This window comes from Meriones unguiculatus, chromosome 8 (assembly GCF_030254825.1).
Source record: "Meriones unguiculatus strain TT.TT164.6M chromosome 8, Bangor_MerUng_6.1, whole genome shotgun sequence".
NCBI lineage: Eukaryota > Metazoa > Chordata > Mammalia > Rodentia > Muridae > Meriones > Meriones unguiculatus.
In genome coordinates, this window is record NC_083356.1 from 76,837,647 (window position 1) to 76,858,675 (window position 21,029).

The 21,029-nt window shown below is 40.2% G+C and overlaps 1 protein-coding gene across 7 annotated transcripts in view; it reads left to right on the top strand.

The window, feature by feature from the left end:
- Positions 1-21,029, top strand: part of Mapkap1 (MAPK associated protein 1) — a 212,471-nt gene that overhangs the window by 11,690 nt on the left and 179,752 nt on the right. For 4 of the 7 annotated variants that reach the window (XM_021645726.2, XM_060389984.1, XM_021645724.2 and 1 more), the window contains exons 2-3: positions 15,871-16,199; positions 18,977-19,066. The exons of 1 other annotated variant lie outside the window; for it this stretch is intronic. In XM_021645726.2, coding sequence (XP_021501401.1) covers positions 15,941-16,199; positions 18,977-19,066 — 349 coding nt within the window. In that variant the 5' untranslated portion in view covers positions 15,871-15,940. Of the gene's footprint in view, positions 1-1,865; positions 2,022-15,870; positions 16,200-18,976; positions 19,067-21,029 lie in introns of all 7 variants that reach the window. 2 more of the 7 variants (XM_060389985.1, XM_021645725.2) reach the window with 1 other exon arrangement.

Genomic DNA, 21,029 nt, shown 5'->3' on the forward strand with positions numbered 1-21,029 from the left:
GAACATTTGAGTGTTGGTTTTGGGCCCTTTAATAGGGCAGCAGCTTTGTGAGATGGGGAGGAGCTGAGGCCCAGAGAAACGGCACCTTTGTTTGTTTTGGTTATTGTTGGTGGGTTCCTATATACAACTTTGTGTTTTCCTCATGCCACTTTGGCTTTCTTGTTTCTATGTGTCATCTTGCTTATGCCTAATGGAATTGCTCACAAGGACTGGCAGCTCAGTAGGCTGCTGACAGAGGTAGTATGTCTGTCACCTCTCTGAAGCTTACTAGGCTAGAATGCTGATGGACACACAGGCATTTCTCTTTGAAAGTAAGAGGCACTGCTGGGATTTGTGCATGGGATTAGTCACCCTCTGCTAGAAATTTGGGTGAGCTACCTCCACACTGATGTATTTCACAGTTCCCTTCCTCCATGGAAGAGGACTTGGAGCCTTGTGTTCCTGCCTCAGTGGTTTCCTACCTGTTTGGTAACACCAACTTGTTTTACAGGTTGTTTAAAAATTTTTTATTACTCTTGTTAGTTCAGCAAAGGACATTGTTGATACCGCTATTCTTTGAGCTAGAAGAAATCTGGGATGTTTTTTTAGTTAATGTTCTATTGCTGTGAAGAGACTTTATGGCCATGGCAGCTCTTACAAGGAAAACCTTTAATTGGGGCTGGCCTACAGTTCAGAGGTTTAGTCTGTTATCATCATGGTAGGAAGCATGGGGAGAAGGAGCCCAGAGTTCTATACCTAGATTGGTAGGCAGCAGGAAGAGAGAGAGAGAGAGAGAGAGAGAGAGAGAGAGAGAGAGAGAGAGAAAAGAAAGAGAGAGAGAGACACTTGAGAGGGAGCTTGGCTTGAGCTTCTGAAACCTCAAAGCCTACCCCCAGTGATGTACTTCCTCCAAGGTCAAACTTACTCCAACAAGGCCACATCTCCTAATAGTGTCACTCCCTATGGGCCTGTGGGGGCTGTTTTCATTCATACTACCACAGGTGTAGCTTTCCTCATTTGTAACCCCTTTTTTATTGCGATATGTACGATTCACTAGTGGGCTTTATATATTTGTAAAGCTTTCTGACCATCACCATAATCTGTTTAGAACATGCAGACCCCAGCCTTCTGCCCCAGCTCCTGACATTTACTCTTCTACTTTGCATCTCTGTGGCTCTGCTTACTTTTAGCCTTTTATAGAAATGGAATTGAATTGTAATCTGTGGCCTTTCATACCTGGGTTCTTTTGCCCAGCAAAATGTTAAAACAGCTAAGACCATATTTTGCCCCCCTTTCTGATCAGGTAATAGTCCACCTTATGTATGTACCACTTCTTGTTTATCCACTCACCATTTGCACATTTTGGTTATTTCTACCTTTGGCTATTGTGCTACTTTGCACACTTGTGTACAAATGTATGTGAGCATGTTCTGTTCGTTTCTTTAGGGTGCATGTGGAGCCTCCTTGCTCACACGGTAACCCTGTGTTTCTAAGCTTTGTGAGGCTCTGTCCAATTGTCTCCCAAACTGCCTATATTGTCTTTACACTCCCAGCATGGCTTTACCAGGCAGTGGTGAAGGGTCAAAGAAGGTTCATTGTGTTTTCCTTACAAGGACTTCTGATCCAATGGGAGCTTCTTTATTACTGGAAGCAGTGGGAGTTTCCAAGCCAGGGAAGAAAGAAACCGAGTAGAATTTGGGAATTTTTGTAGTATGCTTGAATACAGGCAGAGGTTCTGTGTGTGTCTGCATGTTCATGTGTGCGTGTGCATGTATGTGTGTCTGTCAGTCAGTTTGCCTGCCTGTCTCTTACTCTGCCTGTGTCTGTCTCTGTTTCTCTGTCTCGATCTCTGTGTCTCTAATACAGCTTCTGGGTTTTCTTTGTAGGCTTCATGCTTGTGGCCTACCTTTAAGCTGTTGCTGTTTCTTGGGCTTTCTTGCCGTACTTACTCCCTGGGCAAGCTCATTCACACCTATGGCTTCATCTGTCACACGTATGTTGATGTGTTCCAGGTATACTGAGAGTTTGCTCCAGACCTACAGGTATGTCTCTCCTCTCTCCCAACAGTTTAGCACCATAGCCCAAGTTGGTCTCAAACCTTCTGCCTCCAAAGAACTAGTGTCACAAGTGCAAGTTTAACTCTTGCTGATCTCTTTGTGTAATCCATACTCAAGTTCATTGTGTCTGATGCTAACTCATTATCTGCACGCCTGCCCCACCTCACCCCCACCCTCTCCTGCCTGCTAACCTGTTCCTGTTAAAACTCCTAAAATCATTTATTTGTGTGTCACATACACAGAAGTCAGAAAATAACCTGCAGGTGTCAGCTCTCTTCACAACGTGGGTTCAGACTTGACAGCAAGTATCTTCAGTTGCTAAGCCTTTTCAGTGACCTGTGTTCCATTGTTGGCAGTGTAAATGTCCCCCTCTACATCCACTCAGTCACCAAGCTCTCCTGCTTTTTATCTCTGGAATAGTTCTTGAGTTTATGGAAATGTCTTTCTGCTTCACTTGAGACTAAATCCTCTCTTCATGGGCTATTGTCACAGCTTCACAAACAGCTTCTGTCTTGTTCATGGGTTAATCTTTTGTGTTGCTTTGTAGTCTCTGAAATACTAATCTAAGCAGCAACTTTGACCTTCATGTAGTTTTAGTTAATAAATATGTGTTATGCTGTTTCTTGTTTCAGTATCAGGTTGTATTGAAGGTTGCCACTAGGCCTGTCCTCTAACAATCCAATTTCTTTCTTATCTTTGCAGATTAATCATAGACTAGGAAATAATAGCAACAGTACTAGTAGGTGTCCTTGTAGTGTCTGCTGTGAGCCAGGCAGTGTCAGAACCAAAGAAACAAAGCATGCCCAGTGTTGGTGGTGCAAGCCTTTAATCCCAGCATTTGGAAGACAGAAACAGGTAGGTCTTTGTGAGTTTGGGACCAGCCTGGTCTACAAAGAGAGTCCAGGACAGTAAAGGTTATATAGAGAAACCCTGTCTTGAAAAAAAAAAAAGGAAGCTGAAAAGCTCTACCTTTTTGGTTTTTCAAGACAGGGTTTCTCTGTGTGGAGCCTTGGTTTTTCTGAACTCGCTTTTGTAGACCAGGCTGGCCTCTTAACTCACAGAGATCCACCTGCCTCTGCCTCCCAAGTACTGGAATTAAAGGCGTGTGCCACCACCTGGCTGTGGTTCCACCTCTTACTTGTGTGGTCTTTGGCAAGTTTGTGCCTCACGTTTATTGATCTGTAAAACATAGGTTATAGTACAATTTACATCAGTTTTGTGAATGAGAAAAGTAGCATCTCCTAACTATACAGTTAGGGCTCTGATAGTTGGGGAGCTGGAATTCAGGTTTCCTCAGTGGTCCATACATGCTATAGTGCTTATGTGGAGCTCAGGGGACAACTTGAGGGAATTATCTCTTGGCATTGTCAGTTTTGGTGGCAAGTGCCTTTGCTTGCTGAGGCGTCTTGCCCAGCCTCGGAGAGATCCCTTTAATGTGTGTTAGATTTTACCACGCAACTCTTTTTCTTTCTTTCTTTCTTTCTTTCTTTCTTTCTTTCTTTCTTCCTTCCTTCCTTCCTTCCTTCCTTCCTTCCTTTCTTTCTTTTTTCTTTTTTTTTGGTTTTTTGAAACACAAAGGTTATGCAGGGTTACTCTGTATAACCTTTGCTGTCCTGGACTCTCTTTGTAGACCAGGCTGTTCCCAAACTCACAAAGATCCACCTGCTTCTGTCTTCCGAGTGCATTAAAGGCATACACCACCAACATAAAGCATTTGTTTTGTTTTATGATGGTTACTACAGTGCTGTGAACTTGCTGTGTGTTGATGATGACCTTGAATTTCTAAGCCTCTGACATTCATCTTGCAAGTAGTTATGGGCATACACCATTATGTTTGGTTTATGTATTATGTGGATCTAACTTAGCATTTCATACATCAGAGTGAGTGTTTACCAAACTGATTGACTGATTGACATACTCAGTCTAGCTTTTTTTTTTTTTTTTTTTTTTTAAGACAGGGTCTCACTGTGTAGCTCTGGCTGTCCTTGAACTCTCTACTTAGACTTGGCCTTGAACTCAGATCCTCCTGCCTCTGCTTCCCTACTATTGTGATTAAAGGCTATCGTACCTCACTTGCCATTTGTTTTTATAGCAGTGATTTGTGCTCAAGGTCTCCTTAGAATTTAAATTATCAGAATGCAGGTGGCAGGAGTTGGCAGTAGGTGCTGAAATAAGTGATAGGATTTGTTTAGATTATAGAATTTTTAGGTTTTTCTTCTTTTCTGAGACAGGGTTTCTCTGTGTAGCCTTGGCTGTCCTGGAACTCGCTCTGTAGACTAGTCCTGCCTTGAACTCACAAAGATCCACCTGCCTCTTCCCCTTCCGGGCCGAGAGTAAGGCATGTGCTACTATCGCTTGGCAGATTGTGGAAGTTTTGAGTATAGATTTTAGTAGCAAATTTGTTTGGTTTAGTCAGAAACAATTCTGATGTCTTTACAAGTCTCATATTAAGGTTTCTTGGACTCAGTATTGTTTATGCTGACTTTTTGGTGGTATAGTTCTTTGTTGTGGATGTTTCCTTGTGCACTGTAGTATGATTTGCAACATCCCTAGTACTCATCCACATTAGTAGCACCCATCCCCAGTGTGACAACCAAAGATATTTCCAGGCATTGCCAAATGTCTGATACCATTGCCACTGTTGAGTCTGCAGCAATTGAATTCTTTTTAAAGATTTATTTATTTATTATGTATACAATGGTCTGTCTGCATGTACTCCTGCACCCCAGAAGAGGGCACCAGATCTCATTATAGATGGTTGGGAGCCACCATGTGGTTGCTGGGAATTGAACTCACGACCTCTGGAAGAGGAGCCAGTGTTCTTAACTTCTGAGCCATTTCTCCAGCCCTCAGCAAATGATTTAAGGAGAAAGATTCATACCTTCATAAAAGAGCATTACTAAATCAAGAGTTGGGTCAAACAGTTTGGAGCAGACAGTGTCTTAGAAATGTTATTTCTACAGTTAACTAAGGAAGGCAGAAATAAAGTGCCTGTTAAACAACTTGGGCCTGGGATTCAGAGAAGAGTTTGCAAGGGCTGAGATGCTTTGTGTTGGACTGAAGAGAATGATGGGCTATATTGGAGAAGAGCATATCTCACACATGACCAAAGACCAGAAGATACACTGAGTTTTCCTGAGAGTTGCAGGATGTGGAGGGGAGAAGGGCTGATAGTGAAACCAGGCTGTAGAGAGCCCTTCATGCTGTATGTGGAAGCTGTTAGGTTTCTGCGTGACAAATTACCTCAGACTTATGGTTTACAGCACTACAAGCTTAGGACAACCAGATACAGGAGTCAAGCTCCAGTTGGGTTCCTTCCCATAATCTTTTCAATAGGTTGAAAGGAAGGTGATAGTTGGTGATGAGCTTCTGAGCTTCTTAGGTTGTTGATAGGATACATTCCTCATGGCTGAGCGTCCCTGTTCTGTCTAGCTAATGGCCAATCCATTAGTGCTCTTGGTCTTTGCTGTGTGGTTTTGAACATCACCACATGCTTTCTGTTCAAGGCTGTTGGGAATCTCTTTGATTGACCATTTTCCTCTTCATTTGGCTAAGAAGTCTCATGTGATAGAATGTTACTAAACAATTGTGCATTTCACATCTTTATCATGATTTTTTGATTGTAACTTGTAATGTCCCATCTATACTCAAGAAAAAGGGTAGCTATACAATGAAGGGGTGGATGATGCAATGAGGCCAGCTTTCTGCAGCTGTAGTAGAGTTCTGTCTCCCCCATAAAGCCTCCTGCTCCCTAAGGGCCGTGGTCAAGTCTGTTACCTTAGTCTCTGATGCCTGACACATAGTCTGTGCTTTGTAATTCTCATCAACTGAGTGAAATCTATGAGTGAGTACTTGGTTGGCAAATGAGCAGTGCTTACAGTGTAAGTCCTTAAACCAATGATTTCACGTTGAAAACAGTCTAGTTGCTTTGACATTATTTGTCTCTTCACTCTAGATAAAACTATAAACATTTTTACCTGAGATCTTAAAGTAAAACCTCAAAGTATTTATTTTTACAACTGCCAATCAAAGCCTATTATGTCAGAGAGACAACACCCATTAGAAAAAATAATTTAGGGCTACGTTGCAGGAAACTGGCAGATTTCTTATAGCCGCTGAAATTGTCAGGTTTGGAGTTTTGAGAGTGGTGGGTGGTTAGGTTGTCTGAAGTTTTACTGCTATTGCTAGTTAGCAAGCATTATTTCAGGGCCCTGAAAGTGCTGCACTGTAGCTTGGGCTTGGAACTTCGTATATGATTCATGTCCTAATCATTACTCAAATTAGTGCTTACTTTCTTTGTACTGGTCATTAGGCACATCTGTAGGAAAAATTTTAATTTTGAATTGTCCACTGAGAAAGAGACAGTAAAGCCATTTTTTTCCCAGACCAGTACCATTTATACTGGGGTTTAGGAAAATGTATGTTCTGGGAAACTGAAACCCACAAAACAAACATTGCACATCCTTCTGGCTATCAGTTTTGGTAGTGTTGTTTATATATTTATTATGTTTATATAAATGTGTGTGTAGTAGGAGTATGTGCACAGGAATGCTGATGCTAGAGGGGACCAGTATGGGGTTGTATCTACCTCCTGCACGCTGGGAACAGAACTCAGGTTCTCTGCAAGAACAGTTTGTGCCACTGAAAGCCGCCTTTTCAGACCCATGGTGGTTTTTCTTTTTCTTTCTTTCTTTTTAACTCTAGATGGCCTTGCATCTGCAGTGTGGCTAAGGATGACTTTGAACTTCTGGTCCTGATGCCACCACCTCCCAGGTGCAGAAATGACAGGCCTGATCCATAACACCTTGCTCTAGTGGTGTTCTGTTCTGTTTTGTTTTGTTTTTTTCCCTTTTAAAACAAAGAGGTATGGTTTTTTTAATGGGATAAAATGTAACTAATGAATTGTAAAAACCAGGTTCCTAAACTAGTGGTAGTGGCCTAGTTTTCAATCACAGCATCCAGGAGGCAGAGGTAGGTGGATCTCTGATTTGAGGCCAGCCTGTACTATAGCGTGAGTTCTAGGATAGCCAGGGCTACACAGAGAAACCCTGTCTCTAAAACCAAAACAAACAAACAAACACCACAGAAAACAAACCAAATTTCTTGGGTCTGTGGATGTAGATGAGTAGTAGTGTTTGCCTAGCATGCACCCCTACACACACAAATTTGGGGAGCTAGGGAGCTAGCTCAGTTGCAAAATGCTTGCTGTGTAAGCATGAGGATCTGAATTCAGATCCTCAGAACTTGTATAAAAGCTGGGTGCATGAGGTGCACTTGTAATCCTAGCACTAGGGTTATGGGGACAGGTGGATCCCTGAAGCTCATTGGCCAGACAATGTAGCTGGGTTGTTATACTTTAGGTTCACAGAGAGACCTGTCTCAGAACACAGGGTGGAGAGTGAGGAAAACACTCAGTGTCCAGCTGTAACCTCTGCAGATACATTCATGCACCTGCACAGACACCTACACACACCTACACAAACATGTATGTATAAAACACTTAGTTTTTCTTTTGATGACGGTTGGGAAGTAGTCCAAAGCCAGGCATCTAGAGGCCAAGATTTTGAAATTCCATTTCTGCTACATTTGAACAGTGCAAATCATAATGCGAGCCCAGATTTAAGGGCAGGGCAGTGGACTCCAACTGATTGGGTTGATGCAAGGAGCTGCATAAAGATATCTGCCATGTGCCCTGTAAGCTATTTAATTTCCTTAAGGCTTAGTTAAAAGAAAAAAGAAAATAACTACCAAACAAAGATGTTACTATATCCTAGTCTGGCTGTTACATGGTAAGTAAGAAGGACCACCCATGGGGAAAGCCCAGCTATCCTTAAAATACTGCCACTTCCTCTCTGGGTCTTGTTATTGTTTGGAAAGCACATAATCATTTGGGAGTTGGTGTATACATTGCATTGGGTCCCTGTTCATTTTGTGTGGGACAGTGCCTGTGCTGACATTGTCAACCTGTGGAGGAACAACACTCTTGTAGATTCCTAGTCTCACTCTCAAGGTGATGGCTAGTGAATGAATCTCACTCAAGAGAACATGCAAGCGTTTCTTTGCTGCAGCTGTTGTTTTTATTATCATAAGGTATTTACTCAAAGTATGGAAATAGAAATGGGGGGAGGATAAAACTCCAAATACATGTTCTCACTATTACAGTACACTGAGGTTAGAGGTAATCACCTGGACAAGTTTAAATTCCCAGAACAAATTTTTTTTTAAGATTTATTAATTTATTATGTGTATAATGTACTGCATGTGTGCCAGTGTACCAGAGGAGGGCACCAGATTTCGCTGTAGATGGTTGTGAGCCACCATGTGGTTGCTGGGAATTGAACTCAGGATCTCCAGAAAAGCAGACAGTGCTCTTAACCTCTGAGGCATCTCTCCAGCCTCCCCCGCCCCAAACAATTTTTAAAAGCCATTTTTTGCTAGTCTGAAACATAGATGAAGACCTAATTTAGAGTTGTGTTGGAGAGAGTTTGAGAAGGACATTTAGAAGCAGTAAATCACATTTTAACAGTCATTTCAGTTATTTTCAAAGTCCAGGGGATGTGAATTTTGAACTTTACCCAGATAATAGAATGTTGATCATAGTCAAAAGATGGTCTTTTGGTTTCTGTGAGTGGAGAACTTGATGTGTAATGACAGGGTTTTGTTTTCCTCACTTGTGGCCATCCTGTGTCATGGAGGATAACTGAGACTGCTTTTGTCAGTGTGTGTTAAGGACTTCTGTATGGGAATCAGGTTATCAGGTCTAATACTAATAGTGTCAAGTCGGGGTACAGTGTGTAAAGGTTAAAAAACCCTCACATCTGCTGTTACATGTTGTTAACTCCCATAGCAGACGTTAAATCATTTCAAGTACAATAATAGTGTGGGAGGTAAATTAACTAACCATTAACAATCTTATAAATACACAATTAACATGCCAGCATTTATATGACACATTGATGGGGCAGCAGTAATTTTTGATTGGGAGTTTGCAGACCTTTGAGAAGCCTCAGGCTGTTGCTTATGCAGACAGGTTTTCACAGATTGCAGGTGAGAGCTGATAGTCTGCTGGTGGAGAGCATGAGTGTGGTCCGTTGAAAGGAAAGGAGATGTGGGGGTTCTTTGTAAGCATGGGCTTGGACACAGCATTTAGATACACTGCTACTTGCTGATCCTTAGAGAGTGAAGGAGTACAAGGAGAGTTCAATGTTTATGGTGAATTATTTGAAGAAAGGTAGAGTGCTTCAGTTGTGGACTTAGAGTTGAGGTTGAATAAATTAGTAGGATTTTCAAAAATATTTGTGGGGTGGGGTTGGAGGTGTACCTAGTGGCAGAGTTCTTGCCAAGCATGCAGGAGGTTCCTGGGTTTGATACCCAGCATCCCAGCAAATCAGCCAAGCAGAAAATGTATTTAGACCTAATTTGATTTGTAAAGTAAAGCTCTGGTTTCAGGTCAGAAGCTCCTGTATTCCTGTCATGTGGGAAAATTTGTGAATTGTGTGTCTGTTTTTTAATTTATTTATTTTTCAACAATTGTTACAGGTTCTGCCTTTTTTGTTGTTGTTGTAATTACTGTAGAATTAGCTAAGGGTCTTATTTGCAACTGAACACTTTATAAAGATCCAGAGAAGAAATTTCTCTCAGTCCTTGGAACCCATATAGCACAGTGGGGTGTTTGCAGATGGTTTATGTTGACTATTGTGAGTCATTGGTATGAGTCTCTGGCACAATGGGTAAAACAAGTGTCTTAAACCATTTTTTTCTGTGCCTTGAGTTTTTCATCCTTTTCTCCTCTTTTCCTCCTCTTCTTTTCTTCTTTTCCTTCTTTTCTTCTTCTTCTGACACTATGCCCCTGACCTGGAACTTGCTGTGTATACCAGGCAAACCTTGAAGACCCAGAGATTCTCCTGCCTCTGCCTCCTGAGTGCTTCGATTAAAGGTGTGTGTTACTAGGCCTAATAATAGCAGCTATCTTCAAAAGGTTGTTTTGATGGTTATATAAATTAACTCATATAAAAAGAATAGAATGATAGAATGATTTTAGCTTTTATAGTCACTTCAGTTTAGCTGATAAGTAGTTCCTTTTGGCTCTCAGGATCTGTGGTTTAGCTGTAGCAGATGTACAAAGTCAAATGGATACATGCTGTTTTATCCTGAATCACTGCCCCTTGCCTACTTTCCCTAGCTCTGCATGAGTATTTTATCAAGCTACATTTTATGCTTTTCTATAAACCATTGCCAATAAAGCTTGTGAGCTTGTGTGTATAAAGTTCTTATTAAAGAGTATTCAGGACTGGGCATGGTTGCTTATGTCTGTAAGCCTAGTAACTAGGAGGTTAAGTCAGGAGGATTGCTTGGTTTGAGGCTAGCCTGGGCTACAGAATGAGAGCCTAAAAAGATCCTAAAAAGAGTCTTAAAAAGAATTTTCAGGCCTGATATTCATGAGAATCTGCTAAAAATGATTGCCATGTTCAGACCATACCACATGCAGGTTCTGTGATTATTAGTGAATATAACCAGGTGCGAGGAGTTCTGTGTAGTACCTATGTTATTCCAGGATCCTTTTTTAATAGAGTAGTAGGAACTAAGCAGATAGGTACTGAATATACTTTTTTAAGGTGACCATATATTTAAATTATTTAATTAAGGAGAACACATATTAAAATTACTTGTCATTTTTTTTAAAACTGGGAGTGGGTAACACATGCATGTAACTCTAGGGTGTGCAAGGTAGAGCAAGGGGACCAGGAGTTAAAGGTTAGTCTCATAGCAAGTTTGAGTCTAGCCTGGGCTGTGTGAGAACCTATCTCACAAAGAAAAAGCAAAACAAAAACAAACAATAACAAAAGATCTCTGTCATTTTTGGAATTGTTCTCAATCTGAATAGATGTCCCTATTACTTAACATTTTTTAGTAAACAAATATGCTTTAAAGAATCTGGAAGTAAAAAGTGGGAGAAAGGGGCTTGGGGCGCATAGCTATTACTTCTTAGCATTTGTGAAGCCCTAAGTTCTACTTCTAGGCTTTTTTTCACACACACATAAATGGAAAAAGAGAGAGAGAGAGAGAGAGAAACCACATACACACACACACACAATATTGTATAATTGAAATTGAGACAAAACTGGTTAATTGTGTTTTACTTAGTGTTTCCCAGAGTTAAAAATTTTTTCAATTGTGGTAAAATATATGCAGCGTGAAATTTATCATTTTAACAACTTTTCATTATACAGTTGGGTGGCATTATGTATCCTCACATTAGTTTGCAGCCATCACCACCACCCATCTCAAGAATTTTTTTCTCTTCCTAAGACTGAAAACAGTACTGAACAGCTACCCAGTCCTCCTTCCTCCAGCCCCTGGCACCTACTGTAGGTAGCCCATATGAGTATATGTTCTTTGTGACTGGCACATTTCACTTAGTTATAATGCCCCTAACCTTCATTATCCATTAAAAAATATTTACTTTATTTTATGTACATTGGTGTTTGCCTGAATGTATGTCTGTGTGAGGGTGTCAGCTCTTGGAGGGAATTGAACCTGGGTCCTCTGGAGGAGCAGACAGTGTTCTTAACCACTGAACCATCTCTCCAGCCCTGTCATCCGTTTTGAAGCACCAGCATTTCCTGGGTTTTAAGGCTAATGCTGTAGCCGATATAGGTGTCACATCATCTGCTATCATATATATTTCTTTTCTTCTTTTTCTTTTTTTTTAAGTAATTGTGTGTGTGTGTGCGCGCGTGTGTGGTGTGTGTGTGTGTGTGTGTGTGTACTTATGTAGCCGATATAGGTGTCACATCATCTGCTATCATATATATTTCTTTTCTTTTTCTTTTTTTTTTAAGTAATTGTGTGTGTGTGTGTGTGCGTGTGTGTGTGTGTGTGTGTGTACTTATCTGTGTGTGGTATATGTACATGTAGGCCCATGTATGCAGAGGCTAGAGACCTAATTTACCTAATTCTCTTGTGATGTGGCTGAAGTTGACTCTAGGCTGGTGACCAACGATCCTCCTGTGTCTGTCCTTTATAGCACTAAAGTCACATATATGTATGGCCATACCTGGCTTTTTATGTAGGTGCTAGGGATTTGAAATCAGGTCTTTATGGTTTCCAACTCCTTCCATATAATTTTGTTACATAGCATTTCATTGCATGTATGTGTCAGGGCATATGCATGATTGGTTGTTTAGGTTATGTTTAGATTTTCAGTATATATTCCAGACAATTCTAAGATAAACATTTATGCTCAGTTACTTCCTGGGGCAAGTTCTAGAATGGGTTTCAGAGAGTGTTTATATTTTGGTAAGCATTACCGGGTTTCCCTAGCAAGTACCTGTTTTCACTCCCTTCTATTGTAAATGAGAGTGTAATGTCTCAGGCCACCTGTCAATATTAGTTCTTAAATATCTTTTTGCTCTTTGTGTAATTGAACAGGAAAAATAACTTGATTTCATTTTTGTTCTGAATGTTTATTTTAAAAATCAAATATACCTTCAAGTGATGCTTTGCTTCTCTTAAGAGATTTTAAAAAATACTGTTGTGGTACTGAAAAGCAGTGTTGGTGTAAGTTGACAGTGTCTCAAGGTGACAGTTTTGAAGGGCACATTGGCAAGAAGCTCTCCTGTCTGTATTAAGGGGATGTGATCCCTTCTTTCTAAACACATGCCCACCAGCTCAAAGGGCTTCTATCTTGACAGCAGCATTGCATGGTCATTGGACGGTGATGTGTATTGAGTGTCCTGCTTGGTATAGCATCCTTGTTGCCAGTGGGATGCATTGCTAAGACCCTTGCCCTATGGAGCTGCAGGAACACCTCATAGGAGCCTAGAAATGACACCCCCAATAGCATGTTTCTTAGGGAAGTCTTGTGGAAGTTCCCTCAGAGGTGGTGTGTATTGATTCACACAGATTCATCAGTACACAGAGTCATACTGTTTAACAGCGAGGCTGCCTGCTGATGTTGAGGCTTCTCTAACAAAGGATGAAGTTGGGGAGCTGGTGTGCCTCCTCAGAGGTACTTAACCCATTCCTCTGTGCTTCATATGCTGTACTGGAGGAGATTCACTTTACTAGAAAAGGGTTTTGTTTTGTTCTGTTGAGGATACTTCAGTATACTTTTTTCTTTGCTCCTTGCACACTCACTAGACAGTTGGGTTTTGCAGGAGAGCTAGACCCTGTGGAGGTGCAAGCACAGCCCCTTGTCAGTGGTTAGCTGCCTGACTTTAGAAGGAACAGTGCTTCAGGAGAGTTTGCAGTGGCCAGCAGTGACTGCGGTAGATGGGCTTCTTTGCAAGAGGTCCCATGCTGGCTGCTCCCTCCATGATTATGGAAAAGGCTTCTCTTTACAAATGGAATTTAAGTGCTCACTTTAAATTTTATAATTATTTCATCGATACGTTAGCATTTTAACATTTAAGAAATCAGATATTTCAGAAATGTGTGACACTTATTGCATGGTATTAGAGGAATAAGAGATCTGTGTTCAACATAAAGCTTTGTTCAGGCATGTGGTACTTAGCTTTGCATTTCCTGTTAGCCTCTGTGAGAGAAGTGCTCCATGAACCAGATATAAAGAAAATAGAGTAAATATTAGTGTAATTATTTTGATTAGCAATGTGCTTCATTTAAATTTCTTTTTAGTATCAGTATTTTTAAGATCCATTAGATCAGCAGTTTTCAACCTGTGGGTCATGACTCCTTTGGCAAACCTTTTTTCCCCAAAAATATTTATGTCAATTCATAGCAGTAGCAAAACTACAGTTATGAGGTAGTAACAAAAATAACATTATGGTTGAGTGTCACCACAACATGAGGAATTGTATTAAAGGATCACAGCATTAGGAAAGTTTAGGATCACTGCACTAGATAATGTCAGCAGATTGATGTGTTACCAGGCCCCCCCCAAAAAAAATCAATTAGCTGTCATGATTTATGTCATTAGATTTTTCCTTTCTAAGAAACAAGAGTCTTTTACCTTTTCTTCTTCTGTTTTCTTTTTTCCCTGTCTTTCTACTGGGAATCAAACCCAGGGCCTTGTACATGTTAGGCAAGTATCCTACTATGTCCCCAGTCCCACTGGTAGGTACTTGTGTGTGAGTGAGTATGTACAAATGTATGTATGTTAGTGTGCATATGTGTGTTCAGGTGTGTATGCCTATGTGTATGAGGCCAGGTGAGGACAGATACTGTCCTGCTGTATAACTCTCTGCCTAATTCCCTTGACATAGTATCTTTCATTGTATCTGTTGCTAGGCTAACAGCTGGCAAGCCCCAGTAATCTTCTTGTCTCTGTCCACCATAGTTCTTCTGTGCCCAGATTTTTGTTTTTAAGATTTATTTGGTTTTTATGTGTTGCTGTTCCATGTCTGCTTCTCCCCCTTGGGATAGCCAGCTTGTTGTGCCCAGTAGGCAGGGCTGGAGGGAGGAAAGCTTAGCCCGCTCCCTGTCTGCTTCTCTCCCTCAGGATAGCCAGCCTGTTTTGCATCAGGCTGGGCTGGAAGGAGAGAAGCTTAGCCAGGAAGGAATGTGTGGGTGCAGTGCAGGGCCTTGGTCGGCAGTGAGTGCACATGTAACGAACACATACACCAAGGAACAGCTTCAGAGAGCTGGTGAAGTTTATTGGGTGTGGGGAGGTGGGAAGGGAGTCTTTATGTCTCTGGGGAGGTAGGCAGGGTCTCTGGGGCAAGGTTTGTGTGGGCATGTACAGTGGTCAGAACAGGGGTATTGAAAGATAATTCATCTGCATACTCAGAGGCTAGGGTGGGGGGAAAACCTAAGGTCAAACAAGGAGTGAGGCCTGACAATTGTCAGGGTAGTAAATTCTCACTGGGATTCTTAGTGGAGCCAGGTTGGGAGAAGGGAGGGAGCCAATGCCTGTTCTCATATATATGAGGTATCCAGGTTTGAAATTCTCTTTGACCCTTTTCCTACTAATCCTGGGCCATTACTATCCCACAATGTGTATGAGTGTTTTGCCTGCATATATGTATGTGCATCATGTGTGTAGTTGGTACCTATAGAGGTCAGAAAATATCAGATCCTCTTGAACTGTAGTTACAGATATTTGTGAACCACCGTGTGGGTGCTGTGAATCCAACCCAGGTCCTCTGGAAGAGCAGCCAGTGCTCTTAATCTCTGAGCCATCTCTCCAGCCCCCAACACCCATATTTTTTGTGTGGGTTCTAAGAATTTAAAACTAGTTTAGGGTCTATATTTTAGCCATAGTATGTATTGTTCTTTGTTGAGTATTTCCAGCAAGCTGAGAAAGTTCCATCTAGTTCCTAGAATAAATATCATGACATATAGTTTTAACAGTTCTTATAATTAGGTTTCTAAAATAAGAAATTAATCTTGTTACAAGGCAATTTTGATTAATAAGTTTTATTTTAAAAACATATCTTAAACCAAAAGAAAGAAAAAATGTTTATTGATTTGGTAATAAACTTTTATAACCCATACAGCTTAGAAAGCTTCCTGCCCCTTTAAACTGATAGTTATGTGACCGTAAACTGACAACACTTTGCAGACTTCCCTCCTGCCTCACAGCATCATGAACAGGTGCATGGAGGAGAAGAGGGAAGGAAAACCTCTGAGCCAATAGTATTTCCTTGCTTTGTGTAGTCTCACTAAGTGTCACTGTGATTTGTTTGCAAGAGAGCCATAGACCCTAGTGCTTGTAAGGATTTCCTTTCCGTTTAGATGTAATCTGTTCAAGTTCCTGGGTACAGGGATAATGTTGGCTTTCAAGGTAGAATTTTACCACATTGAGCTTATTTGAAAAATGATTTACCATTTTCTGCCTGATTCTTAAACATTGCTGTGTGCATCATGTTTCTAGGTAGGTGAGCCCGTGAAACAGTATGAAGAGGAGAAAAATAGCCTTTTAAAGAGACTGGCCCACAGAAAGGATGGCCTTCTTGGACAATCCAACTATCATTCTAGCTCATATTCGACAGTCACACGTGACCAGTGATGACACGGGAATGTGTGAGATGGTTCTCATTGATCATGATGTTGACCTAGAGAAGACTCATCTTCCTTCAGTGCCTGGAGACAGTGGGTCAGAAGTGCAGGGAAGCAGTGGTGAGACGCAGGGCTACGTGTATGCCCAGTCTGTCGATATTACCTCCAGTTGGGACTTTGGTATTAGAAGACGCTCAAACACAGGTAAACTCTGTCTTCTAAGCTTCAGATCAGTAATCAGCCAAGAGATAATGAGCAGTGTTGGGACAGGTTCCTTGGGGAGTCTTTTTGTCTAGTTGAATAGTGGCTGAGCATCTCCTGGGTGAGTGGAAGAGCCTCTGGTATGGGGCTGTTGGAGGAAGTAGACAGAGCTGTATGTAGGAGGGAGTTCCTTGTACAAAAGCAAGTGGGCCTGTTTGAGACCTTCGAGACACCCAGTCTCAAGTAAATCTGGAGGAAGAGTCAAGGGTGACAAATAACTTTTTTTTTTATATAAGTGCTGTATTTGCATGAATGCTGCATGACAGAAGAGAGCATCAGATCCCATTTTAGATGGTTATGAGCCACTATGTGGTTGCTGGGAATTGAACTCAGGACCTCTAGAAGAGTAGCCAGTACCCTTAACCACTGAGCCATCTCTCCAGTCTTCCAAAGAACTCTTAATATGGGAGCAGTCTAGCCAAGAGTGCAGACCACCAAAGCCCCAGCTTTTGGAGGAGCAGTGGGATGTGGGAATTTGTACATGGGCAGAGGGAGGAACAGAAGTGCTTCTATTTTGATACTTTATCCTTATTTTCTTTTTTTTTTTTTTAATTAATTAGTTTATTATTTATATAGTATTATGCCTGCTTCTATGCCTGCACCCCAGAAGAGGGCACCAGATCTCATTATAGATGGTTGTGAGCCACCATGTGGTTGCTGGAATTGAACTCAGGACCTCTGGAAGAGCAGCCAGTGCTCTTAACCACTGAGCCATCTCTCCCGCCCCCTATCCTTATTTTCTTAAGATGATCACTAACCTTTAATCTCAGTGGTTTGCAAATGCTCTACTTTGGCGTATATATTTAGTTCTTCACTTTTAAAAGCTTATCATTGTCCATTTTGTAGCTGATAGTGCTTTTGTAATCTTTCAAGGAGAATGCAGTGTTATCAGTGCTTTCATTGAGAGAGACAGAGGAGGGTAGATGGTGGTGGGGTGTTCACACATACATGCATACATAAGAGACAGGGCATTTTAGGGATCAGTTTTTTAGACCACCATAAAATAGAATTAGTAGCAGTAACCTGTTTATCCCAAGGAAAGGGAGCAAGGGATGGACAACACTAAAAGTGTTTATTTTCATGGTCCACAGGTAAAATGTTAATATGAGAGTCCCCTGGCAGAGCTGGGTACACCACACTTCACAGTGAAAGACACGTTGAAGTTGAATTCAGGGTTCAGTCTGTGATATCAAAAAGAGTAGTTTGCCCATATGATAAAATAATTAATATCACCTCCCAGTATCTAGAGGGACTTTTATCAAAATAGGATTTGAGTGAAGGTTTGTGTATAATTTAGAGCCACTGATACTCAGTGCTTGCAAGTCACTGTGCTGGTACCTTCTGTAACAGGCTGGGTGGATTTCACCAGGAAGATGCTGTCCAGTGAGAGCTTTATGATATATTTCTGTGGCTATGCTCTCCATAGTCACTAATTGCAGTGGAATGTGGTTTTCCTCAGCCAGCTACAGTAACAATGTTGGAATGCTTTTGCAAGCCACGGCTGGGTGATGGTGGCCCACACCTTTGATCCCAGCCCTTGGGAGACAGAGGCCAGCCTGGTCTAAAGAGTGAGTTCTAGGACAGTGAGGGCTACACAGAGAAACCGGTCTTGAAAAAAAATAATAACAATAGCAAGCAAAGAAAGAAAGAATGCTTTTGCCAGCAAAGTTTAAATTTCTGGCAAGATTATTTCCCCTGTTTTTCTGCCATAATGCTAAGGAAGGAATGTATGTTTTTTCCCACCTTGAAAGTGGTTATAAACAAAATTTATTTTAGCTATTTTTCTGTTGTCAGTATGTGTGCCTGAATAAGATGTTGATAATTAGCAACAGAAAACAAGCTTTGAGAGAGGTCAGAGTTCTGACTTTCCTCAGTTGTAGCCTTGAGCAGCAGTTGGTAATAGATACTGATGATTTTTCTTTGAAGGACCAGGCCACTGGCTTTTGAAGGTTGATCAGGCAGTGGTAAAATAATCACAAATGTGTAATTTTAGGGACTCTTGAAGCTGAAATCTTTTTAGTTAACAATAAGATGCTACAACAATGGGTTGTATTGGTGATCAAGGAATTTAGTTTTTAGTCTTTTCAGTGTATCTTAAAGTTTTTTAAAGAAAAAATGTTCTTTTTAAGATTTGACGAATGTTACAAAGATACAAATCATTTATTTTACTACCTATAAACTGTTTCAGCCCACTGAAGAAAAGCTATGCTAATTTATATAGCTTTGACATTTTATAATTTTCATGATTTTTAGATAAAGGATTTTATATTTAAAACTTTAATAGTCTAGTCTGAGTTCATTTATCTTTAATTTTTGAAACGGGTAGAGTAATTCATAACAGTAATTTTATTCCTGTAATGTAATATTCACTTCAGTTCATTTGTGCATTAAAATTCCTTTAAGACCGTTATTAATGATTTATATAATGAAATGTCATATTAATCACAGAAGTTTTCACATTTTATTATTCTCTTCCATGTTAATACTATCTTTATGATCTCTATTAATGTTTTATATCCTCTAATTTCAATTATAAATCAAGAATATTTTCATGTTTTTGTTGGTATTTGCTTTTCAGGGGTGCCACCTTTAAAATTTTATGACTTTCTTCCTCCCTATGCAATATAAAACATCTTTATTCATACAAAGGTAGTTAATTATGTCTTTGTTTGTAGTAAACTTTCATTGACAAACTTATAGTTATAATATTTCTTTTCAAGCTCAAAGATTAGAACGACTCCGCAAAGAGAGACAAAACCAGATCAAATGCAAAAATATTCAGTGGAAAGAAAGAAATTCTAAGCAATCAGGTAAATGGAAATAACTTTCATTTATGATTTGGGATTTGTATATTTTAGTTTATATCATTATACATGGACTGTTTTTAATCTATCCTTGTAAGTCCTTTGGATGAAACCATTTGTGTTTTAGCTTTGTGTTCTGTCACTTGTGTACATTGGCCCTCTGGAGCTGTGTGTTCTTCAGATCTTTTGGGTCTCTTTTCACGCTGGTTCACAGGGGTTAGTTATTTCGGTAGAGGGCATTCTCTAAAACTGCTACTCTGGTACCATCTTCTTGGGACCAATGATAGTAGATACTTTTTCAAATACGTGTTTAAGTTATAGATTCATTTATACAGTTCTATTTATTTCTTTACTTATTCTTTTATTTATTGTGTGTGCACACACAGGCATATACAAACAGTGCATGTGTAGAATCAGAGGCCAGCTTGCAGGAATCCATTTTCTCCTATCATATGTCAGGGGATTGAACAGGTATTCTTTGGCATGGCAGCCAGAACCTTTACCAGCTGAGCTATTCTACCAGCCCCATTTGTGTGGTCCTAACCTTGACTTTCCACTTGCTTCAGTGACCATCATAATTATCTTTTCTGTATATCTGTGTTGACTCTTTCAGCCCCAAATCTATTCTGTTGCTGGTATTGTTAGCATTGAAGTTTTGTGTTCACATATTATATGAATATATGTAGGCTTTTATTTGCAACCATTCTGTTCATTGTATATTTACACTGCCCTCCCCAAATTTTCTCCTCCCTTTTTCTGTCTCACACATTTCAGGAACTGACTTTGTGGTCATATTTTTCAAGCAGGTTTTTAATATCTCTCTATACTTGGAGATGTTGCCCTACAGTCCACCCTGCTCTGAGAATATTCTAAACAGTTATTGTGAACTTGCCTCATCAATGTACAGAATAATGCCTTTGAGGTTTTCAGCAAGTGGGGCTCTGTCATGAAACCACAGTTTAGTACTCTGGTATCCTTGGCTTGCTAGAAAAGCAGAGCCCTAAGTTTAGTAAGCATCTGCCTGGCAAACTGAACAGCATCCTGCTCTATTTTAAAAATTATGTCTGTGTGTAGGTAGGTATATGCACACAAGTGAAGGTGCCTGGAGGCCAGAGCAGTGAATCTACCTGGAACTGGAGTTAAGCCACCTGATTGAATCGCTGGGAATCTCATTCAGTTCTTCTCCAAGAGGAGCTGTGCTTTTAAGTGCTAAGCCATCTCTTCAGCCCTTTGCTCTGTTTTCACACATCTTTCAAACACATGCTCTCCTGGCAAGAAAGGTTACATTTCAATCCTTTTGTTCATATTTGGGGAACTTAGGGTCAGCACCACTTTTAACTTTTATTTATTTATTTATTTATTTATTTACTTACTTATTTTCCAAGACAAGGTTTCTTTGTGGAGCCTTAGCTGTCCTAGAACTCACTCTATAGACCAGGCGGGCCTCGAACTTAGAGATTCACTTGCCTCTGCCTTCTGAGTGCTGGGACTAAAAGCGTGCGCCACCTGACAGATTCTCTAACATGTCTTATTAAGGTTATTTCTGGAGTTTATATTTCCATTGCAAATAGCAAGTTTCTCATAACTTTCATATTTATATTTGTTAATGAATATTTTAATTTATAGAAAAGAGCCTTTTAATTTTCTTTATAAATAACTTGCTTTTTTAAAATAATAATTGAAGAAAGCTAATATTCTTTGTAATACATGTTAAATATAAACTTTAATGTCTAATACCTATTGTCACATTTTTTTGGTTATCTTAGATTTTGTATGATTTTACTTCAAATTTAAATCTAAGGTTTATATATTACATTTATTAATATTTTATTTATGTGTGTGCACATGCACACCATGGAAAATGTGTAGGTCATAGCACAAGTTGGTTCTCTTCTTCCACTTTTATTTGAGTTTGAGTCCAGGGTTGAACATAGGTTGTTACACACCTTTGCCCACTGAGCCATTTCAT